Raw genomic sequence first — 20,592 nt, forward strand, 5'->3', positions numbered from 1 at the left:
CCAAAGAGTGAGCACACTTCAGAAGGAGCGTGCACATCAGTGGTACAAATTCACTTTGCCTGCGCTAAGCGGGAATGTTCTTCCTGCCATCGGTGGACATCTCCCCTCACTGTGAGCAAGATCGAATTAAGTGGCAATAGAAATTAATCTAAATGGAACAGTGCATCAGGACGCCAGTGAACTCCTCTTCCCAGCAGGAGCAAGTACAATGGCCCTTTTTTTTTTTAAATAAAATAATTTTCACTAAGCAAGCCTGCTCACCATGATGCCACCGGACCCTTATTGCCTGCTTTCAGTGTAAACTTGTACCCCAGCATTACACGTTGAGCAGTATGATTAGACTACCAGCAATTAGGTCCTCCCCTGTTCAGCCACATAGCCGTCTGTTGCAATCTTCACCTCCCTGCGACGAACACACCACCTACAAATAAACCACTCAGCGGGACAGGCTGCCCCCACATTCCCCAGCTTCAGTCACTCAGCCAAAATCAGTAGTCTTCTTTTTAGGAGCCACCACAGGGAGCGCATCAAAGCAGGGAGGGGGAGAGAGGCATGAGATCTGGCACCACCGGATTTCAGCACTCTCTCAGGGCAGAAGCACACCAAGGGTCAACAACCCCCTTCTTGCCCACCTCAACTGGGAGGAATGGCCCTACTAGGACCTATCAACCTCCTGGGAGGCTCTTCCAAACTTCTGTCTTTTTTTTTTTTTTTTTAAATATACTCCAGTCTACAGGGTACACACTTCTACCATCTGCTGGAGACAGAAATAATGAGGGACTACTCACCAAGTAAATGCACTAGAACCCGCTTCACTGAGGTAGAATCCTGCAGGCAAGAATGACTGGTCAAAAGAGGCCTATTGAGCTCAGCAAATATCAAGGTGACTCCTGGAAAGGAGAAACCTTAAGGTTCACCTGGGAGCTACTATGGAAAAGCTCCCTCGCAAAATAGATCTGCTGGGCCTTAGAACAACTGAAGAAGAGCACTACTGCTTGACCGTCTCTTGGAGCTTATGAGGAACCAAGAGCAACCGCCAGTCAGAAGCGGAGACATACCTTCCCTGGAAATGGAGAACGAGGGACAAATGTAGGGGTGGACAAATCGGGCATCGAGAAGGGTACCCCATAAGGATTACCCTGGAACCCAGTCATATCTCCCCTTCCTGAAGGGAGAGCAGTAATGGGAATCAGAGCCTCCCCATCCCAAAACCTTACAACTCTCCAATTGAGAGTTGAGTTACAACCATTGATCGCTGAGGTTCAGAAGCGACCAATCCACCTTTGGCAGCTACCCTCAGAAGGTGTAGGCCATCACAGTAATCAATGGAGAAGACCCAGCAACTGCTGTTCCCCGGCCCTGGCCTCCCAGGAAATGTATTGATGTAAAGAATCGGGGCTCTGGTTCAGAGGTAAACATGCCAGGGATGGAGCCTCAGGGGCTTCCCTACTTAAGGGGTCTGTGACATATTCCTCTTCTGAGGGAGGAGAGGACTCCCGACACTACCCTCCTGATGTCTACTCCCCTCAGGGTTCGATCAGGAACGCAGTCCTAGGTCAGTCCTCTGGCTGTGGTGTGCAACCTGTTGTGCTTGCCACAAAGGAAACACACAGACACATCCATACAGTGGAGGTCAACTGGAAAAAAAGAGCCTTCTGCTGTAAAAAATATGCTGATCAGTACTCTCACAGTGGTATCCACTTGCTGGAGTAGGTGGCTACGTGCTCCCAAAAGGCTAATAACAGAGTGTGTATGTGATGACACCTTTCCTGCCAGTGCTCCCCAGCACTTTGTGGTACAGAACCGACGAGGAGGCCGAGACCATGACGTGATGATAGCAGAACCCTGGCTGGCTGAGAATTTCACAATTAGGGAGAATGCTGCCTGTCATTGCCCAAGATGCTCGGAGTAGATGCCTTGCCGTACCCGACCACGTGTGTTGTGCTCCACCGTCACAGTAAATCACAGTGGAGTGAACAGAAACAGTGTGACGACGATGCCCCCAGTACCACTGGTGCACTGGGCATGGCATGGTGGTGGGTGGCATTCTATGGCATTGCCCCCCCAGTACCTGAGAACGCTCCAAGAGGCTGAACACAGCCCTTGAAACTGCTTCGGGAATGACTCTCCATTTCCTCCATGGAATGATAACAGCGAAGTCCATGGTGACCTACGGCACTCATGGAGCCCTGCAGTTATGTCCTGCTGCATCCGACCACATTTACTGGTGTCCACAGTGGTGACAATGCCCATTAGGGGCCATAGCGCTATCATGCTTACCATCGAAAGGTCAATCAAGGGCACAAAACGCGGCACCCAGGGCTTCGATGGCGCTTGACCAAATCAGGATCAGTTCGACTATATATTGCGCCCTTTCCCAGTGCCACAAGGCGCCTGTGGACATAGACCACCTGGCAGCACCAATAGAGCCCCCAGTGCCCGAAGGCACTGATGGACTGGCAGTTCCAAGGATGCAAGAAGAGCCTGAAAGCAGATGCTCTGCAGCACCAACACGGCTCATCAATGCCCAAAGAAACCGATAACTGTTAGCGCCATAGACTGTCTCCTTGACTCACCTATTTAACCAAGGGCATTGATGCAGCGAGCATGATAGCGTCTCACACCAATGGCCATGGCTGACTATAGCCTCGCTAGTGCACGAATCCAAGCGGGGCTTCTGATGCCCCCCGAGCCCAATGGCTCAGGGCCCCTGAGATCATTGGCATCCATGGTGCCCAGTAGCCATGATAGGTTTTGCATGGTGCTCCTCAGAGCACCATTGGGAGATCGCTAAGGAGCCCCAAGGCACAAGACTGCTGCGCCTGAATGCCTGGGTGTACCAGGGTGCCTTGAGTAGATGGTGGCCTTGACGCTCGATCCATCCAAGGCTGAAAATCCTGTCACCCGAGGGCTTCAGTGGCACTCGAGGGCTCTTAAGAGCCTAGGCAGATGACACCTCAAAGACGACCTGCGCCTCGTTGGTGGTGTTCGATATAGTCGAGAGTGGCAATGAAAGGCATTGGTGGCCAACACGCTCGATAGCCCCACACCTCAATGCCACTGAATGCAACAATGGTATCGGGGCAGCTCCATACCGTGATAGTAGAGGCCACACCTTACAACGGCATTGAGGCTACTCATGATGGACTCAAGGGCAGCTATGGCATCAAGGCCATGCACTTTTCCCCCCCCAATAAGCATTTTATTTTTGTTCATATCAAAGAACATACATTCAATAAGAATATGCTTATATGAAAGAACAACCAACAGTTTAATATCGAGTGTCCCCACCCACCCCCTCCCCCATGCACATCGTATTCTCACACAGCGATGGCTACAGAATAATGACCCAGATAGTATAATGTAACATTCGACCCAGCCCCGAGGATAAAGTACATATCCAGTAGCAACAATCCTCGAATACCCCAATAGCCAAATACATAGGGTAAAGGAACATAGTAGATAAAAGATTATATATTCAGAAACCAGAGCGCACGTTAGCCATGAGACTTTCGCCAGCTTAAGTACGGGTTCCAAATTGTATAAAAGCATCGAAGGCTGTGATGTCTTTCCACAGTTAATTTACTCAAAGTATATACATTATCTATTCTGGAGAGTACTCTCACTAAAGAGGGGCAGATTTCTGCTTCCAGACTTTAGCAATCTCAACCCTAGTTGTAATACAAACTTGTGAAATAGAGTTGTAAATTTTGAGTCTTACAATGCGCAGGGTTGTTCAAAAGTGCCATATCCATCTATAGATGTACAGTATCTAAAAGGATATCAGAGAGAATGGCCGCAATCTACCACCATAATCGGGATATACAATCTCCCTCCTACCTCAGGTGAATAAAAGTACCCGAAACTGCACATCCTTTCCAACAGAGCCAAGTGGAATTGGGATATATCTTCAGCCATTTGTCGGGAGTAAGGTATCATCTATATAGCAGTTTGTAGCTGTTCTCTACCAAAGAGGAAGAAATAGAGGCCTTACCAACCCTCTCAAAGATATCTAACCACTCGTCCTCAGATTTCCATAGGAAGATCCCTATCCCAGGCTCAAATGTGCTGGTTTACTCACAAGTTTAACATTCAATAATTTATACATTTTGGAGATGTACCCTTTAAATTTAGTGGGCGTGGAGAAAACCCCCTCAAAGAGCAACCTGCCCGCACCCAGACACCTGTTTACTTTATTACTCCAGCAGAAATGATGCAGCTGCTGGTATGCGAGAAATTCAGAAACGGGCCATTGCTTAGTGGAGCAAAGAGATTCGAATAAAGTCATATGGTCCCCCTCCCAAAAATGTTCAAAGCGTGTGATACCGCATTCTCTCCATGCTGCAAATGACTGAAAGGGGCGACTTGGCAAAAAATTAGCATTGTGAAATAATTGTGTGAGGTAGAAGTATGAACTGCGCCCCACTAATTTAAGTTTCCATTTCTCCCAAACTTTAAGAGTATGGCAAGTGGTGTGCATCATGTTAATGCAAACTCTCCATGTGTTTCTTGCCTGCCAAGGAGTCGCCATCAGAGGCATACTAGACATTGTGCTTGTTCAATTATCGCCCAATGTTTAACAACTTGTGCATTGTGCCAGACAATCAAGGTTCGCAGCTGTGTGGCTATGTAGTATCACATAAGATTGGGTACTCCTAAACCCCCTTCTGCTTTAGATTGATACAAGGTAAGTCTACTAATCTGGGAAGGTTGACGCTTCCAGATGAAGCTAAAGACCTTCCTTTGCCATCCTCTCAAGATGTTGTAAGCGATGGAAATGGGTAACGTTTGAAAAAAAAGTAAACGTGGTAGAAGATTCATCTTGACCGTGGCGATTTGTCCCAACCATGAGAGAGGAAGTGGAGACCACTTCTCTAAATCCTGCTGCATTTGGTTTATCAATGGGTGGTAATTTAGGGCAAACAAATCCTTTGGGTGTGCACTTAACTGAACCCCAAGATATTTAAGTTTAGTAGATGCCCATTTGAAGGGATGTGCCCTCCACAGGAACCGAACCAAATCTGGACTGCATGTAATATTAAGGTTTTCGGATTTGTCCCAGTTGACCTTAAAACCTGAGACCTGACTAAATGTGCTAAGTGTTTGTTCAACAGTGAAGAGGGATCTATGTGGGTTAGTAAGTGTAAACATAATGTCATCAGCAAAGAGAGAAAGTTTGAAGGAATGGGCATTCAGATGGAAGCCAGAGATGTCTGGATGTTATGAATAGAAATAGCCAAAAGTTCTAAAAATAGAGCAAATAGCAGGGGGGATAAAGGGCATCCTTGGCGGGTGCCTCTTTCCATGGGGAAGTAATCAGAAAAACTCCATTTACTTTGAAACATGCTCTTGGTCTTTCATAGAGATTAAATATCCAGGAACAAAAGAATTTCCCAAAACCCATTCTCAACAAAACCCGTGTTACGACTGGGCACAGGTCTCATGTTGTGAACACCACTATGAGGAGTGCCTCAGGGTGGAGAGAGACAGTAGTGTCTAGTACTGGCTGGTGCAGGCAGGAATGAGAAAACCCTATGGTAATCTGAAGGTGGAATAGACAGAAGGAGTATAACACAGGCTGGCAATATCTTTTTTTGTAATTTAAAGATTTATTAACAGTGGCAGATACACAAACCAATAAACAGAATATCAAAGATACATTCCAAACCAGTATCAGAAGACATATCACATCAAAATAAAATAACGAATTGCACCCAGAAAATTAGTGTCATATTAAAGCGATATGTGCATTACAAATCCCACTGTGGTTTTCTCCCCTAAACCCCCCTCCCTCCCTCCCATCTCCATAGGTGCGTTGAAGTAAGAAGTTGGTGTATTATAAGAAGACCTCAAGCAACCACCCAAGCAGTCCCCGTAAGTGGAAAGAGAATACTCTACATAAACAACCTCCGAACACATCAGGGAGAAACATTAGATAGAGTGGCTTTCCATCTTGTATATGTCTGCCAGGTTTTGTCAAATTTATGCATACTTTTATGTCGGAAAGCCGTGATTTATACAATAAATATATTTTTTCTACTTGTTGTTGTATCTCTGCTTTTGTTGGTACCCTGGGATCCTTCCATGCCCTGGCTATTGCCAACCGTGTGGCCAGTATGACATAATGGGCCAGCCGATTGTGTTCGTCAGGTAGACCCACAACCTTAAGCCCAAGTAATGCCTGAGCTGGGCCTAAAACTGGGAAACCCGGCATCAGCTCCCCCAACCAATGGCGAATAGCCGTCCATAAGGTCTGTAGAACGGGACAATCCCACCACATATGAATAAAAGAGCCCACTGACCCACAGCGCCTCCAGCAGTACTCAGTAACCCGAGGCATAAATTTGTGCAACCGTTGAGGATACATGTACCATCGATACATAATCTTATAAGCATTTTCAATCAGGGAAGTAGCAATATAACCTTTCCCACGGCCTTGGAATATCGTTTTCCACTGCTGATTAGAGATATCCATCCCCAAATCCCGTTCCCATGCAAGTTGAAAGCTCGATTTTGTCCCAACCACCCTCGCCAGTAATTGATAAATTCCCGACAACAGCTGACTAGAAGTGTCAGCTTTCTTACATAATTTTTCAAAAGAAGATTGACCAAGTGCCAAATGTGAACCAATCTGAGTAGTTCTCGCAAAATGAGCGAGTTGCAGATAGGGGAAATAGGCTGAAGCGGGTAGGTGATACTGGTGCTGTAAATCGGGAAAGGATTTAATCCCAGTCGAGCCCCATATATGACCCCATTCCAAAATTCCCTTCCTCTTCCAAAGAAGGAGGGCCGGATTATCCTGTCCAGGGCGAAAGTCCTTATGGTCATAAAGACTGGAGCTAGCATGATACTCTCTCCGCTCGACAAGGCGATCGCCATGCTGATGCCATAGCGATAGAGTATCCAGAATAGAAGGAGATAATGTAGTCCCCGGGTCCACTATCCATGTCCTCCTAGGCTGCCAAAGGAGAGACCGCAAAGGAATATCCCCAAGCAATTCCTGATTAATTTGTATCCATTGTTTGGGATTCCTCCTCTTATGCCAATCAACCACTTTTTTGAAATGAGCTGCCCAATAATACCGGGCAAGATCTGGAACACCGAGCCCACCCATCGTCTTGGTCCGAAATAGGACGCTCCGGGCAACCCTCGGCCTCCGTCCAGCCCAAATGAAATTCATACATTTCCGTTGCCAGAGTTTAAGTTGGGGGGCAGGAACAGGTATGGGAAGAGTTTGAAAAAGATACAGTAATTTTGGTAACAAGGACATCTTGAACACCGCCATCTGCCCCATCCAGGAGATGTGGTATCTGCTCCACTCTTCCATTTCCCCAACCAATTTTTTCCATAAAGACCCATAATTAAGAGGGAAGAGATCATGGGACGCGCTCAATTGCACTCCTAAATACTTGATATGAGAAGAGGCCCATCTAAAGGGAAACAATCCCTTCAAATGTACGACGCTTTGTGGGGTGAGATTGATGTTCAAGATCTCCGATTTCTCCCAGTTAACCCGAAAACCCGAAACCCTACTAAAGGCATCCATCTCCGATATCAACTGTGTAAGGGAGAGTTCAGGTCTGGTGAGGGTAAGTAAGATATCGTCAGCATAGAGGGAGAGCTTAGACGAGATCCCTCCCATCGTTAACCCCTGTATATTCTCCTGTCCCCTAATTTTAATTGCAAAGGGCTGTAAGAACAATGCAAAAAGCAATGGAGAGAGCGGACAGCCCTGCCTGGTTCCCCTTCCAACTGTAAAATTGGGAGAGTAACCACCATTGATCCTTAAGCAAGCCTGGGGGTCATTATATAATTGCCTTAACCACTGTAAAAAAGAGGCACCAAAACTCATACCCTCCAAGGTGCAAAACAGATACGGCCAGTGAACCATATCGAACGCCTTTTCGGCGTCTATGGAGAGAGCTATGGTGGGGGCCCTATACCGCTTTGCAAACCAAATGCTATCAAAAATCTTGTGAACATTATCCGCAGTTGTCCTCCCCGGGATGAACCCCGACTGGTCCGTATGAACAAGCTGTGAAATAAAGCAATTTAACCGTGTGGCTAAAATTTTTGCCAAGAGCTTTACATCGATATTAAGTAAAGAGATAGGTCGGTACGAACCACAAAGGGAGGGATCTCTCCCAGGCTTCAATAATAGGGTGATCCCTGCCGTTTTAGTCTGGGGGGATAAAGCGGAGCCCACTCTCAGAGAATTAAAAAAAGTGAGAAGAATGGGTGCCAGGATCGTGGCAAATTGCTTATAAAATCTAGGCGTAAAGCCTTCTAACCCAGGGGATTTATCCGCTTTAAGGGTTTTGATAGCTTCCGTAACTTCCAATAAAGTAATTTCTTTATCCAGAAATTGCCGTTGGACAGCTGTGAGTTCTGGTAGAGGAACATCTGCTAAATACTGAGAGATAGCCTCAACCGAAACCTGTGAGTCCATACTGTACAATTGAGCATAAAATTGAAGGAATCACTGTCTAATCGTGGTGTTATCGGTCAACAAGACTCCATCCGCTCCCTTAATTTTTTGAATAGTGGCTTGGGCTTGCTTACGTTTCAGTGTTTGAGCTAAATACTTCCCAGCTTTATTCCCCCCCTCGAAGAACCGCTGTTGCGCCAAAGTTAACTGATGAGCAATCCTGGCAGAATCCAGTTGCGCTATCTGATCTTTGGTCTCTTGGATTGCCTGTGAAATCTTAAGATCAGTGGGGTCACCCATATGAGAGTGCTCTAAACCCGTAAGATGCAGTAACAACCCCTGCCGTTCCCCCTCGGTTTGTTTTTTAACAAATGCGGCTCGGGAAATAAACGAGCCACGTAGGACACATTTCAGACACTCCCAAAGAATCCCTGGATCCATCCCCTCAGTATCATTAGTGTGCATGTAGTCCTGAATATCCCTAGCAATCTGACGTTGGAACTCGCTGTCTTCCAATAAGGAATCATTCAGACGCCAGAAACGTTGCCCTTTATCATAATTTTTAATTTGAAGGGTGAACCAAATGGGAGAATGATCCAACCAGACGATCGGTTCGATATCCACAGCCCGTACCATGTTTACTCGCAACCTATCCACCAAGACCATATCCAATCGAGAGTAACTGCTGTGAGGGTGCGAGTAAAATGAATAGCAGCAAGACTTGGGATATCTAGAGCGCCAAATATCAATCCCAGAAATCAGGGATTGGATACGTTTTAAGGCTTTCCGAACCAAAGTGGAGTCAGCACTGCGCCCCGTTGAATTATCCAGGACTGGGTTTAGGGTCGTGTTAAAGTCACCACCGAGTATCACACTCCCTTCTGCTTTATTGGCGAGAGTATCATACAGTTGAGAGTAGAAAACTTCCTTATGAGAAGTCGGGCCGTAGATTGACATAAGGGAATACAGCTCAGATCCCACCCTAATATTCAAGAGTAAATAGCGCCCTTGAGAGTCGGCATGAATATTCAGTAGCTCATATTGTAAATCCTTTTTGAGAAAGATCCCCACCCCCGCATATTTGTTATCTTTAGTGGCCGCAGCCCAGTATTGATGCGGATATTGGGCATTTTTTAATAAGGTCTCGTACCGTTTTCTGAGGTGCGTCTCCTGTAAATAGATCACATCCGCCTGTAAGCGACCCATTTCCTGAAAGAGGAGCTTATGCTTCCGCTCAGTGTTTAGGCCCTTGACATTAAGAGAAACAAATTTAATAGAAGCCATGATAATTATAGGGTCTTATTGGTAGTAGAGGGCCCGACCCTAAAAGCAGACAGGAACATTTCCCCCCTGAGCGAAGGAAACCAAGGCAGACATAAAAAACAGCATGCCAACTAATCCCCAGTTTGAAACCACCATGATACCTATGAAGAAAGGCTGGCAATATCTAATACTAGATGCATGGAAGTATGGGTGAGCTTGAATACTGGATCAGCATGAAGGTATGTATGAGAGTGACTGCAAGTAAAAGTGAACAGGAACTGGGTGCTGGTAAGGCTGCATACTGAAAGCATGCAGGTAAGGGTGAAATGACTGGAGGTATATGTGATTAGACTGAGGGAACCTAAGGAGAGAAGACAGACAGACAACCCAGGACAACCCTACACTGGACATGAAACACATAAGCCTAAAGTCAACAAGGCAAGAAGGGGACCCGAAGGTCTAACACAAGGCCAGACAAGGCAGAGACCCTAAGGCCACACACACACACCGCAAAGCAGAAGACCCGTAGGCCACACACACACAGTAATGCTGAGGGCCCGAAGGCTACACACACACGGCAGGACTGAGGGCCCAAAGACCACACACACACACACGGCAGGACTGAGGGCCCAAAGACCACACACACACACACGGCAGGACTGAGGGCCCAAAGACCACACACACACACGGCAGGACTGAGGGCCCAAAGACCACACACACACACACGGCAGGACTGAGGGCCCAAAGACCACACACACACACACGGCAGGACTGAGGGCCCAAAGACCACACACACACACACACGGCAGGACTGAGGGCCCAAAGACCACACACACGGCAGGACTGAGGGCCCAAAGACCACACACACGGCAGGACTGAGGGCCCGAAGACCACACACACACACGGCAGAACTGAGGGCCCGAAGGCCACACACACACACGGCGGGGCTGAGGGCCCGAAGGCCACACACACACACGGCGGGGCTGAGGGCCCGAAGGCCAACATACACGGCGGGGCTGAGGGCCCGAAGGCCAACATACACGGCGGGGCTGAGGGCCCGAAGGCCACACACACACACAGTGCAAGGCAGAGGACTCGTAGGCCACGCACAGTAAGCAAAGGGCCTGTAGGCCACGCACAGCAGGCAGAGGGCCCGTAGGCCACACACAGCAGGCAGAGGGCCCGTAGGCCACACACAGCAGGCAGAGGGCCCGTAGGCCACACACAGAGTAAGCAAGGCAAGGCAACGCAGGGTAGAAGGCCCAAAGGCCACACGCAACAAAGCAAGGAAGGCTAGAGCAGGGAGCCCAGGCGAGCTCGATGCTGAAGCACCAATGGAACTGCTAGACAGGGTTATAAAGGAAAGTCTGGGGTATAGAGTAGACAGGAAGGAAGGCGTGGGCCAGCCAGAAGAACATGCTCGTGGGGAACCTCTGGTGGTGAGGCGGCTGCATAGCGGCCATAGCCGTAACAACCCGTTCTCGACAAAACACCAAAAAGAAAGGGCCAGCGGACCATATCGAAAGCCTTTTCGGCATCAACAGAAAGAAAGATAGATTCTATATTGCCTCTATGGGCCCACCACATGAAGTCGACCAACTTGTGGATGTTGTCACCAGCTAGCCTCCCTGGGACAAAGCCCACCTGGGTCCTGATGTATGAGTTGGGCAATAAACTTATTCAGACGGCCTGCCAGAATTTTGAGATCTATATTAAATAAAGAAATAGGTCGATAAGACCAACAGAGCGTTGGATCACGTCCTGCTTTAATGATTACAGTGATGCCGGCAATGTTTGAATTACAATGTAGTGAACCACCATGTCTCAGATAATTAAAGACCTTCTGTAGGTAGGCAATGATGTAGGGACTAAACTGCTTGTAGAATTTGGCTGTTAGGCTGTCTGGACCCGGTGATTTTCCAGGTTTAAGTGTCTTTATTGTCATTAAGATCTCTACACTTGAGATTTCCTTATCTAGCTCTTTCTGCATGGCCACTGTTAAAGTAGGGAGGGCGACATCTTGAAAGTAAGTCTCTATCATTTCAGATGAGATGCTCTTCTCTGCTCCACAAATTACCATAGAAACTGAGAAATCACTTACAAATACCAGAGTTACTAGTAAGAATGGCCACCATTTCATCTTTAATTTTCAAAATATTATTCTAGAGAAAGATCCTCTTTAATTTGTTAGCTAATAATACCATGAGCACTCTGCTCTGTGGAAAAAAAGAAAAAAACTGATAGCCTCTGCCTAGGGGCAGGGTGATATCTACAGCTGCATATGCTCAGTAGGATATGTTTGAAAGTTCTAGATTCTTTGAGATCAAAGTTCCATCCGATGATGTCACCCATGTGTGAGGACTACCATCCTGCTTGACCTCAGAGAACTTGGAAGTGATCATAGCAAAGTAGCAAAACAGTTTGACAAAGCAGTGGCCACAGCAATGCTAGGGTGCACAGAGAGAAAGGCTTAACTAGTAGGAAAAAAAAAAAGGTGGTGATAATGCCTCTCTGTGCAAGTCATTGGGAAGACCTCATCTGGAGTAGTGTGTCCAATTCTAGAGGTGGTACAACTGAAAGTATTTAGACAGAGTATAAGTGGTCAGAAAAGAGCTACCAAAAAGGAGCAAGTCTGCACTAAAAGTCTTATGAGACTTAGGGACCTAAGTATGTATACCCTAGAGCAGTGGTCCCCAACCTTTTTTGCACCAGGGAAGAAGAGACCATGCCGATGCCGCTTACTTCAGCTGTCCTGCCGCGTTCCGCCCGGGCTGACAGCATTTTAAGCCCGGGCGGAGGAGGACTGGAGAGCAGCTGGGTCAGCGGGGGACCGGGAAGTGTGGCGACACACCTGCGTGTTCTTGGCGACACACTGGTGTGTGGACTGGACTGACACTTACCAGTACTCCCTGAACAGTCGCCATGCAGGAGGACCATAGCACAACATTCGGCAGCCAAGGATGGGAAGTTGGATTCACCTGTCTGTACTAAGGAAAAAGAAATTATCAGGTAAGCAGTAATTTCTCCTCCTTTCTTAGCGTACTGACAGGTGAATCCAAAACCAGTGAGATGTACCAAAGCTACTCCCAAACAGGACAGGAGGCTGTCCGCGGTCCAGTCAAAATCGAATGCAAAGGCTGCATCCTCCCAGGCCTGCACATTCAGGTGATAATGCCTGGAAAAGGTGCGTAAGGAGGACCATACTGCAACTCAGCAAATGTCGACGGGAGACAATCTAACTTTCGCCCATGACATTGCCTGAGCCCTAGTGAAATGAGCCCTAACCTGGCTAGGCAATGGCTGCTCAGCGTCCACATATGTGGCCATGACTATCTCCTTAATTCAGAGAGCTATTTGTGGCCTGTGACACAGGCTAACCCTTTTTACTCCCATCATGGAGAATAAACAGCCATTCCGTCTTTCTGAGAGGTTCAGAAACCTCTAAATACCTCAAGATATGCCTTTTGACATCCAAAGGCCGTAATAGGCAATATTCCTCTGCATCTCTTGCCCAGAGATGGCAGGGAAATAGACTGATTGAAGTGAAAACCCGAGACTACTTTTGGCAAAAAAGAAGGAACAGTATGCAACTGTATCACTCCTAGGATCACTCATAGAAATGGCTCCCAGCAAGATAAGAACATAAGAAAATGCCATACTGGGTCAGACCAAGGGTCCATCAAGCCCAGCATCCTGTTTCCAACAGTGGCCAATCCAGGCCATAAGAACCTGGCAAGTACCCAAAAACTAAGTCTATTCCATGTTACCATTGCTAATGGCAGTGGCTATTCTCTAAGTGAACTTAATAGCAGGTAATGGACTTCTCCTCCAAGAACTTATCCAATCCTTTTTTAAACACAGCTATACTAACTGCACTAACTACATCCTCTGGCAACAAATTCCAGAGTTTAATTGTGCGTCGAGTAAAAAAGAACTTTCTCCGATTAGTTTTAAATGTGCCCCATGCTAACTTCATGGAGTGCCCCATAGTCTTTCTACTATCCAAAAGAGTAAATAACCGATTCACATCTACCCGTTCTAGACCTCTCATGATTTTAAACATCTCTATCATAACTCCCCTCAGTCGTCTCTTCTCCAAGCTGAAAAGTCCTAACCTCTTTAGTCTTTCCTCATAGGGGAGTTGTTCCATTCCGCTTATTTTGGTAGCCCTTCTCTGTACCTTCTCCATCGCAATTATATCTTTTTTGAGATGCAGCAACCAGAATTGTACACAGTATTCAAGGTGCGGTCTCACCATGGAGCGATACAGAGGCATCATGACATTTTCCGTTTTATTCACCATTCCCTTTCTAATAATTCCCAACATTCTGTTTGCTTTTTTGACTGCCACAGTACACTGAACCGAAGATTTCAATGTGTTATCCACTATGACACCTAGATCTCTTTCTTGGGTTGTAGCACCTAATATGGAACCCAACATTGTGTAATTATAGCATGGGTTATTTTTCCCTATATGCATCACCTTGCACTTATCCACATTAAATTTCATCTGCCATTTGGATGCCCAATTTTCCAGTCTCACAAGGTCTTCCTGCAATTTATCACAATCTGCTTGTGATTTAACTACTCTGAACAATTTTGTGTCATCTGCAAATTTGATTATCTCACTCGTCTTATTTCTTTCCAGATCATTTATAAATATATTGAAAAGTAAGGGTCCCAATACAGATCCCTGAGGCACTCCAATGTCCACTCCCTTCCACTGAGAAAATTGTCCATTTAATCCTACTCTGTTTCCTGTCTTTTAGCCAGTTTGCAATCCACGAAAGGACATCGCCACGTATCCCATGACTTTTTACTTTTCCTAGAAGCCTCTCATGAGGAACTTTGTCAAATGCCTTCTGAAAATCCAAGTATACTATATCTACCGGTTCACCTTTATCCACATGTTTATTAACTCCTTCAAAAAAGTGAAGCAGATTTGTGAGGCAAGACTTGCCCTGGGTAAAGCCATGCTGACTTTGTTCCATTAAACCATGTCTTTCTATATGTTCTATGATTTTGATGTTTAGAACACGTTCCACTATTTTTCCTGGCACTGAAGTCAGGCTAACCGGTCTGTAGTTTCCTGGATCGCCCCTGGAGCCCTTTTTAAATATTGGGGTTACATTTGCTGTCCTCCAGTCTTCAGGTACAATGGATGATTTTAATGATAAGTTACAAATTTTTACTAATAGGTCTGAAATTTCATTTTTTAGTTCCTTCAGAACTCTGGGGTCTATACCATCCGGTCCAGGTGATTTACTACTCTTCAGTTTGTCGATCAGGCCTACCACATCTTCTAGGTTCACAGTAGTTCGGATACTAGACATGCAGAGCAAATCGCACAAGAAACACAGTTTTCAAGGTCAGTAACCTGAGGGAAAGGTTATGCATCAGTCTAAAAGTAGGGCCTGCTAAAAAATCCAAAACTAGATTAAGACTCCACAAGGGCACCGGTAACTGCAAAGGAGGACAAAGATACTTCACTCTTTTCAAGAAACGGGTCACATCTGGATGAACTGATAAGGGCCCACCATTCACCTGACCTCTGAAACAGGCAAGAGCTGCCACACCTGTATCTTTAAGGAATTAAGGGCCAACTTTTCACTCAATCCAACCTGCAAAAATTCCAAAATGAGCGGGATCTTAACTGAACGAAGAACCACTCCTCAATCTTCACACTAAGCCTCAAACCTGCACATATGCTAAGGAAGCAGAAAACTTTCTTGCTCACAGCAAGGTTGCAATCACCGCAGCATGCTTCAGCAACCAAGCCCTCTCAAGGGCCATACCATAAGACAAAATCAATTTGGATTTTCATGAAGAACAGGCCCCTGCTGTACCAATACATAGGCGCCGTAAACCAGAGGGGAGAGTTCACCAGAAGCCTTCACAGATCTGCATACTATGGTCTCCTGGGTCAATCTGATGCCACTAGAAGCACCATCCCTCTGTGACTCTTGACCCTCTGAACAAGTCTGCCCAACATGGGCTACAGGGGAAAAGCAGACAGCAGCTTACCCTCCAGCCACTCCTGCATGAAAGCATTGATGCCCAATGACTTTGGATATCTCCTGTGACTGAAGAATTGAGGAACCTTTGCATTATGAGACGTCACCAGCAGGTCCAACAATGGAAGGCCCCAGTGATCCACTATTAGCTGAAAATGCCTAATTTGACGATTCCCATTCTCCTGGAGCCAGACCCTGTTGGGAAAGTCTGCTCTTAACATTGTCTTTTCCTGCAATGTGTGAGGCTGAGATCTCCTGAAGATACACTTCTGCCTATTCCATAAGTTGGTCTATTTCCTGTGATACTTGCTGACAACTTGCAGGGTTGCGCAGTCCGGATAATGTCGTACAATGCAACGACAGTGGCTTACATCATTCGGCATGGAGGAACTGAAAATACTGTGACTATTATAAGTGTCCAACTTGAGCTCCCTCAGGACGCTCAGACAATACGCACAAAAAAGGCACTCCTATGTGCCCAACTAGGCTCCTACCTAGGTGGCCAACTAGGTGCTCAGTCAAACACACGACAGGTCACACAGTTAGGTGCACTAGCACAATCTGACAGAAACGGAAGAGGACAGTCTGCGGCACACAAAAAATGCGCAAACACACTGCTGCAGCCAACCAGCAGAGCCTTGAAGTGGGGCCTAGCCGCAAGGGTTGCTCAACCCACCAGGCTGCCCCTGTCCCCAAAACCCCACCGGAAACAGGAACAACAGTCAAATTGTGCACAGAGCACGGAGACTTGGGGGGGGGGGGGGGGAATCCCTACTCAACTTTCCTTTTCTTCCCTTTTTTTTTTTTTTATTTACACAATTCCCTTTACCTGAGCTCAGACAATCCTGGCTGAGTACAAGGTCAGTCTCCAGATGCAGGGGGAGAGGGCATAGACCTTCACTGCTGTGCTTGGCTTCCTGCACCCGTTTGCCTTTCAGCTATTTATTTATTTATTTTTACTGCTAAGTCCATGCCAGTTGAAAAATCAGCTACTGGACCAAGGTACTCATCTGAGGGACCACATAAATCACCTCAGGAATTCTCAATTGAGAGCAGGCCTATAAGGTATTAACACAGGAGAGTGAGGGAAATTAATTTTCCTTTTCTTTTCTCCTTCAAAACTTTAAAGCAATCCCCAGTAGGGAGATACACTTCCACTATCTGCTGGAGATGGAGAATACTGGTGGGCTGATGACACTACATATATATATATATATATATATATATATACACACACACACACACACACCGAGATATCAGCTATGCTCCGTCTCCATCTCCTGGCAGAGGTGCATAATCCATTGGTTTTGGATTCACCTGTCTGTATGCTAAGAAAATGAAAAATAATCTCAAAGGTATTGATAAGACATAAGCAAAACGTTTTCAGCAATAAGGCAAGCTGTAGAACAAGGTCACATAAGGCTTCAAGGGGGTAGACTTAAGAGTAGCATCAGAAAATATTTCTTCACAGAAACGGTGGTGGATGCATGAACGGCCATTCAGGAGAGTAGGAAGAGGCAAAAACAATAATGGAATTAAGGGAAGCATGGGATAAGCACAAACTTTACCTACTTTAGAATAAGTAAGTGGAAGCTAGAGATCAACTGAGGTCTAGTCTATTCTATGGCATGCAGCAGGAAGTAACTGGGCAAACTAGATGAGCCTTACAGTTATCTGTCATCATATTTTATGCATCTATGTAAAATCTTTATAAGCAAAGAAAATTACAAACTCCCTCTCTCTCACCCACAGATCCCCAAAATAGTAAATGAACTGTGTTATGATAAAAAATGAAAGCTCTCTTTAAATTTAAAGCTTAACTAATCAATAAACTGTGCTCATTTCTGAAATTTCTGCTGCAGGTGGTGAATAAAGACTACACTTTGACCATCTACTGTATCTACTACCCAATGACAATACACTGATGCCAGAAAATCATCTGATAGGCCAAGTTTACCATCTACAGTAATCACTGTAATAAAATCATTACATTTCGTGCTTGATGTTTTGAGAACACAGTTTAAAACATAAAATACAAAAAAAAAAAAAAGTCCTACCTTTTCTATCTCCTGTTCAGACACCAGCATGACTATTAAGGAAACCTTCTGCTCATGGATCATTAGCCAGAAGTCAGAGGCTGTGCCCACAAGTGGTGCCTGGGTAGCAATGATTACCGGACAGTAGGAGGAGAGATCTTCAATCTTACTGGCATTAATATAATCGTCCTTCCCAGAGCGCAGCACAATGCGATTCTTATCATAGGGCATAATGTCCTGGTGGCGGTTCTTCATGGAGTAACAGCGGGCAATGGCAATGGAAAGTTGGCGGGCATCTTTCTCTTGGGCATCTTGGAAATCTTTCCATATGTTGTCCAATTCAGTCAAGGCTCCTGAAACTGGCTTGTCTAAGGAGTTTACCACATTTCTGAAGCGCTCCAGCTCCGAAAGCAGCCTCATGATATGCTCCGGCTTCTCATAAGGATCATTTTCAATCAGCTGGATCACTTTGGGTTTTTGGCCTTCCTTGGCATCAGCCTTCGTAGGCTGTAAAAGAGGTTGGCTAACAGAAGTCTTTGAGCCTCCATGCTGGCTTTCAGGGCTTGATGACAAGAGGTCATCTGTGGAAGAGCTTTGTCGATGAAACAGGACCTCAGTGGAGCTTTGAGCTAAAGGGGCTGCCCCAGGAGTAAGTGATGCGGGTGGTCTCTGAGGCAAAGCTGCAGAGCCAGTCACCGAGGGTGGCATGATTGCAGGAGGCTGAACAGTCAAGGATGGTTGAGGAGATGGTGCTGGGGAAGGTATGGAAGGAGGTCCAGGGACAATGACAGTGCCTGACATTTGGTTCAAAGAAGGAGTTGAAGATGGTGGCACGTGGTGGGGGAGATTCTGACCAGACGCTCCAGGCTGGGGTCCTAGCATTGGCATGGGAGGTCCTGCTGGCACCTGATTTGATAAAGTATTTGTTTGTGGACTTGGGTGCCTAGTGGATGGTCCAGCACAAAAAGGAAGACTAGAAACAACTTGAGCAGATGTTCCAGCAGGCAAATTCTGGACTCCAGTTGATGATGGATGAGGGTGAAGCTGCTGAGACTGTAGTACAACAGCAGTGGGAAAACTTTGAGCTTGCTGTGGGGTGCCTGTAGGAAGAGAACCAGGAAAACTGATACTGCTAGAAAGCCCCTGTTGAGGCAGCTTGTCTTGGGGTTGAAGCTGATACAGCTGTGGCCTTGGTTGTGAGTGCATTTGTGCCTGGCTAGGAGGAATCTGAGTCAACATAGTGTGCTGGCCAGGATACTGGTTCTGGAGCTGTGGAGGAAACTGTGAAGGCAGAAGCTGAGCTGGGGCAAGGGCTCTCATTGGAGGCTGTGTTTGAGGCTGAAACACAGGTGGGTGCTGACTTGGGACTGGAGGCTGAGTCTGAGAAATAAACTGAGATTGTGGTGGATACTGCTGTGGTGCTGTGAAGACCTGAGGTCTCACCTGCATGTCTATATTGGGCTGAATTTGTACTGGAGTGTGAAACATCTGAGGGGCTTGCCCTGATGGAAAACGTGATTGAGATTGCTGGATATAGTGCTGCATTCCACTCTGATAAGGTGCTGGACCAGCTTGTCCCACTATTGGAGGCCTCTGGGGTGTAACAAAACCACTGTGTGGATGGAGTACTGGGGGATCAGTCAAAGGCTGATTGCTGAACATTGGCCTTAATTGACTTCCAACAGTTCTTGGAGCAGTGTAGCTTGAAATAGGTCCCTGAATACTGTCCACTGTTGTAGTTGATGGTCTGACAACTGGAGTGTACTGTGAACCATCACTTCCTCCTGACACTGGGCCACTGAACAGGGGAGGTCCAGGAGGGCACATAGCAGGCCTTCCTGAAGCAGCTGGGAGAAGCCCAGCTGGTAAGGCCTGAGGGGTTGACACCCGTTGCCCTATTCCATAGACTGTGTTGGGGACAGCTGGAACTGTAGCAGAGGCTGGCAATTGCATATGTTGTGGAGAGGTTCTTTGGGGAGGTAAATGGACACCTGTAAAACCAGGCTGAACAGGGCCTCTTATCATAGTGCCAGCTGGGTACCTCTGAGAAGTGGGCGATGATGAAGGAGCAGAGCTCTGGGGAGGAATTACTGACTGAGGTGCTGATGGCTGCGGTAGTACCTGTGAAAGAACTCCTGGGGCTCCACCAATCTGTGGAGCATTATTGTATGTACCAGGAACAAAAGGTCCTTGAACAGAGCTAACAGGGATGCCAGCTGGCACAGCAGGTGCATAATGTGGCATCTGTCTTGGTTGTGTAGCGGGAGCATTAAAATGGATTTGGTTGAATGGTACAGACGGCTGTCCTGGCAAGGGTGGCTGCAGTGGAGCACTTGCTGTCCTAGCACCCATGAAAGCCTCTGGGCATGAAGGCCTCATGCCCCTAAAAGCAAGAGCTGGATCCATGGGAAAAGCTCCTATGCCATTGCTGGGCAATCTAGCAAGATGCGCAGCCAGAGTCTCAGGTGGCAAACTCCTCAGCTCTTCCGGCAAGTCTGAGAGGATGAGGGAAGTGAGATGCTGCAAGTCAGCGGCATCCAAGCCTGCCGTGGAGTCCAGATCCTGCTCGGAGGACTTGCTCTGTAATGAGGGTTTGGGGGCTGTTGGTCTTGGTGGCGGCTGTTTCTTCATTTCTCTGTAGGAAGAAAAGCATCAGAATGTTAGCGCTCATGAGACAAATCCCATGATGTGAACTGAACCACAGATTAGTGCAATTGTGCATGTTTACTGGCCCCTCTAAAGAGCCTAAAGCTTTTTTGCTATTGCACTAGACTGAAGCGGCAATTTAGCTGTTTTGATGGTGCCAAGTTATTTACTTGCCCTGTGTTCTTAGACTCAGGATGTTTTACAT

The 20,592-nt window shown here is 46.6% G+C and overlaps 1 protein-coding gene across 2 annotated transcripts in view; it reads right to left on the bottom strand.

Moving 5' to 3' along the window:
* PTPN23 (protein tyrosine phosphatase non-receptor type 23) overlaps window positions 1–20,592 on the bottom strand; it is a 227,711-nt gene that overhangs the window by 19,904 nt on the left and 187,215 nt on the right. For both annotated transcript variants that reach the window (XM_029588197.1, XM_029588198.1), the window contains one exon: window positions 17,763–20,376. In XM_029588197.1, coding sequence (XP_029444057.1) covers window positions 17,763–20,376 — 2,614 coding nt within the window. The remainder of the gene's footprint in view (window positions 1–17,762; window positions 20,377–20,592) is intronic.

Source organism: Rhinatrema bivittatum, chromosome 2 (genome assembly GCF_901001135.1).
Source record: "Rhinatrema bivittatum chromosome 2, aRhiBiv1.1, whole genome shotgun sequence".
Classification (NCBI taxonomy): Eukaryota; Metazoa; Chordata; class Amphibia; order Gymnophiona; family Rhinatrematidae; genus Rhinatrema; species Rhinatrema bivittatum.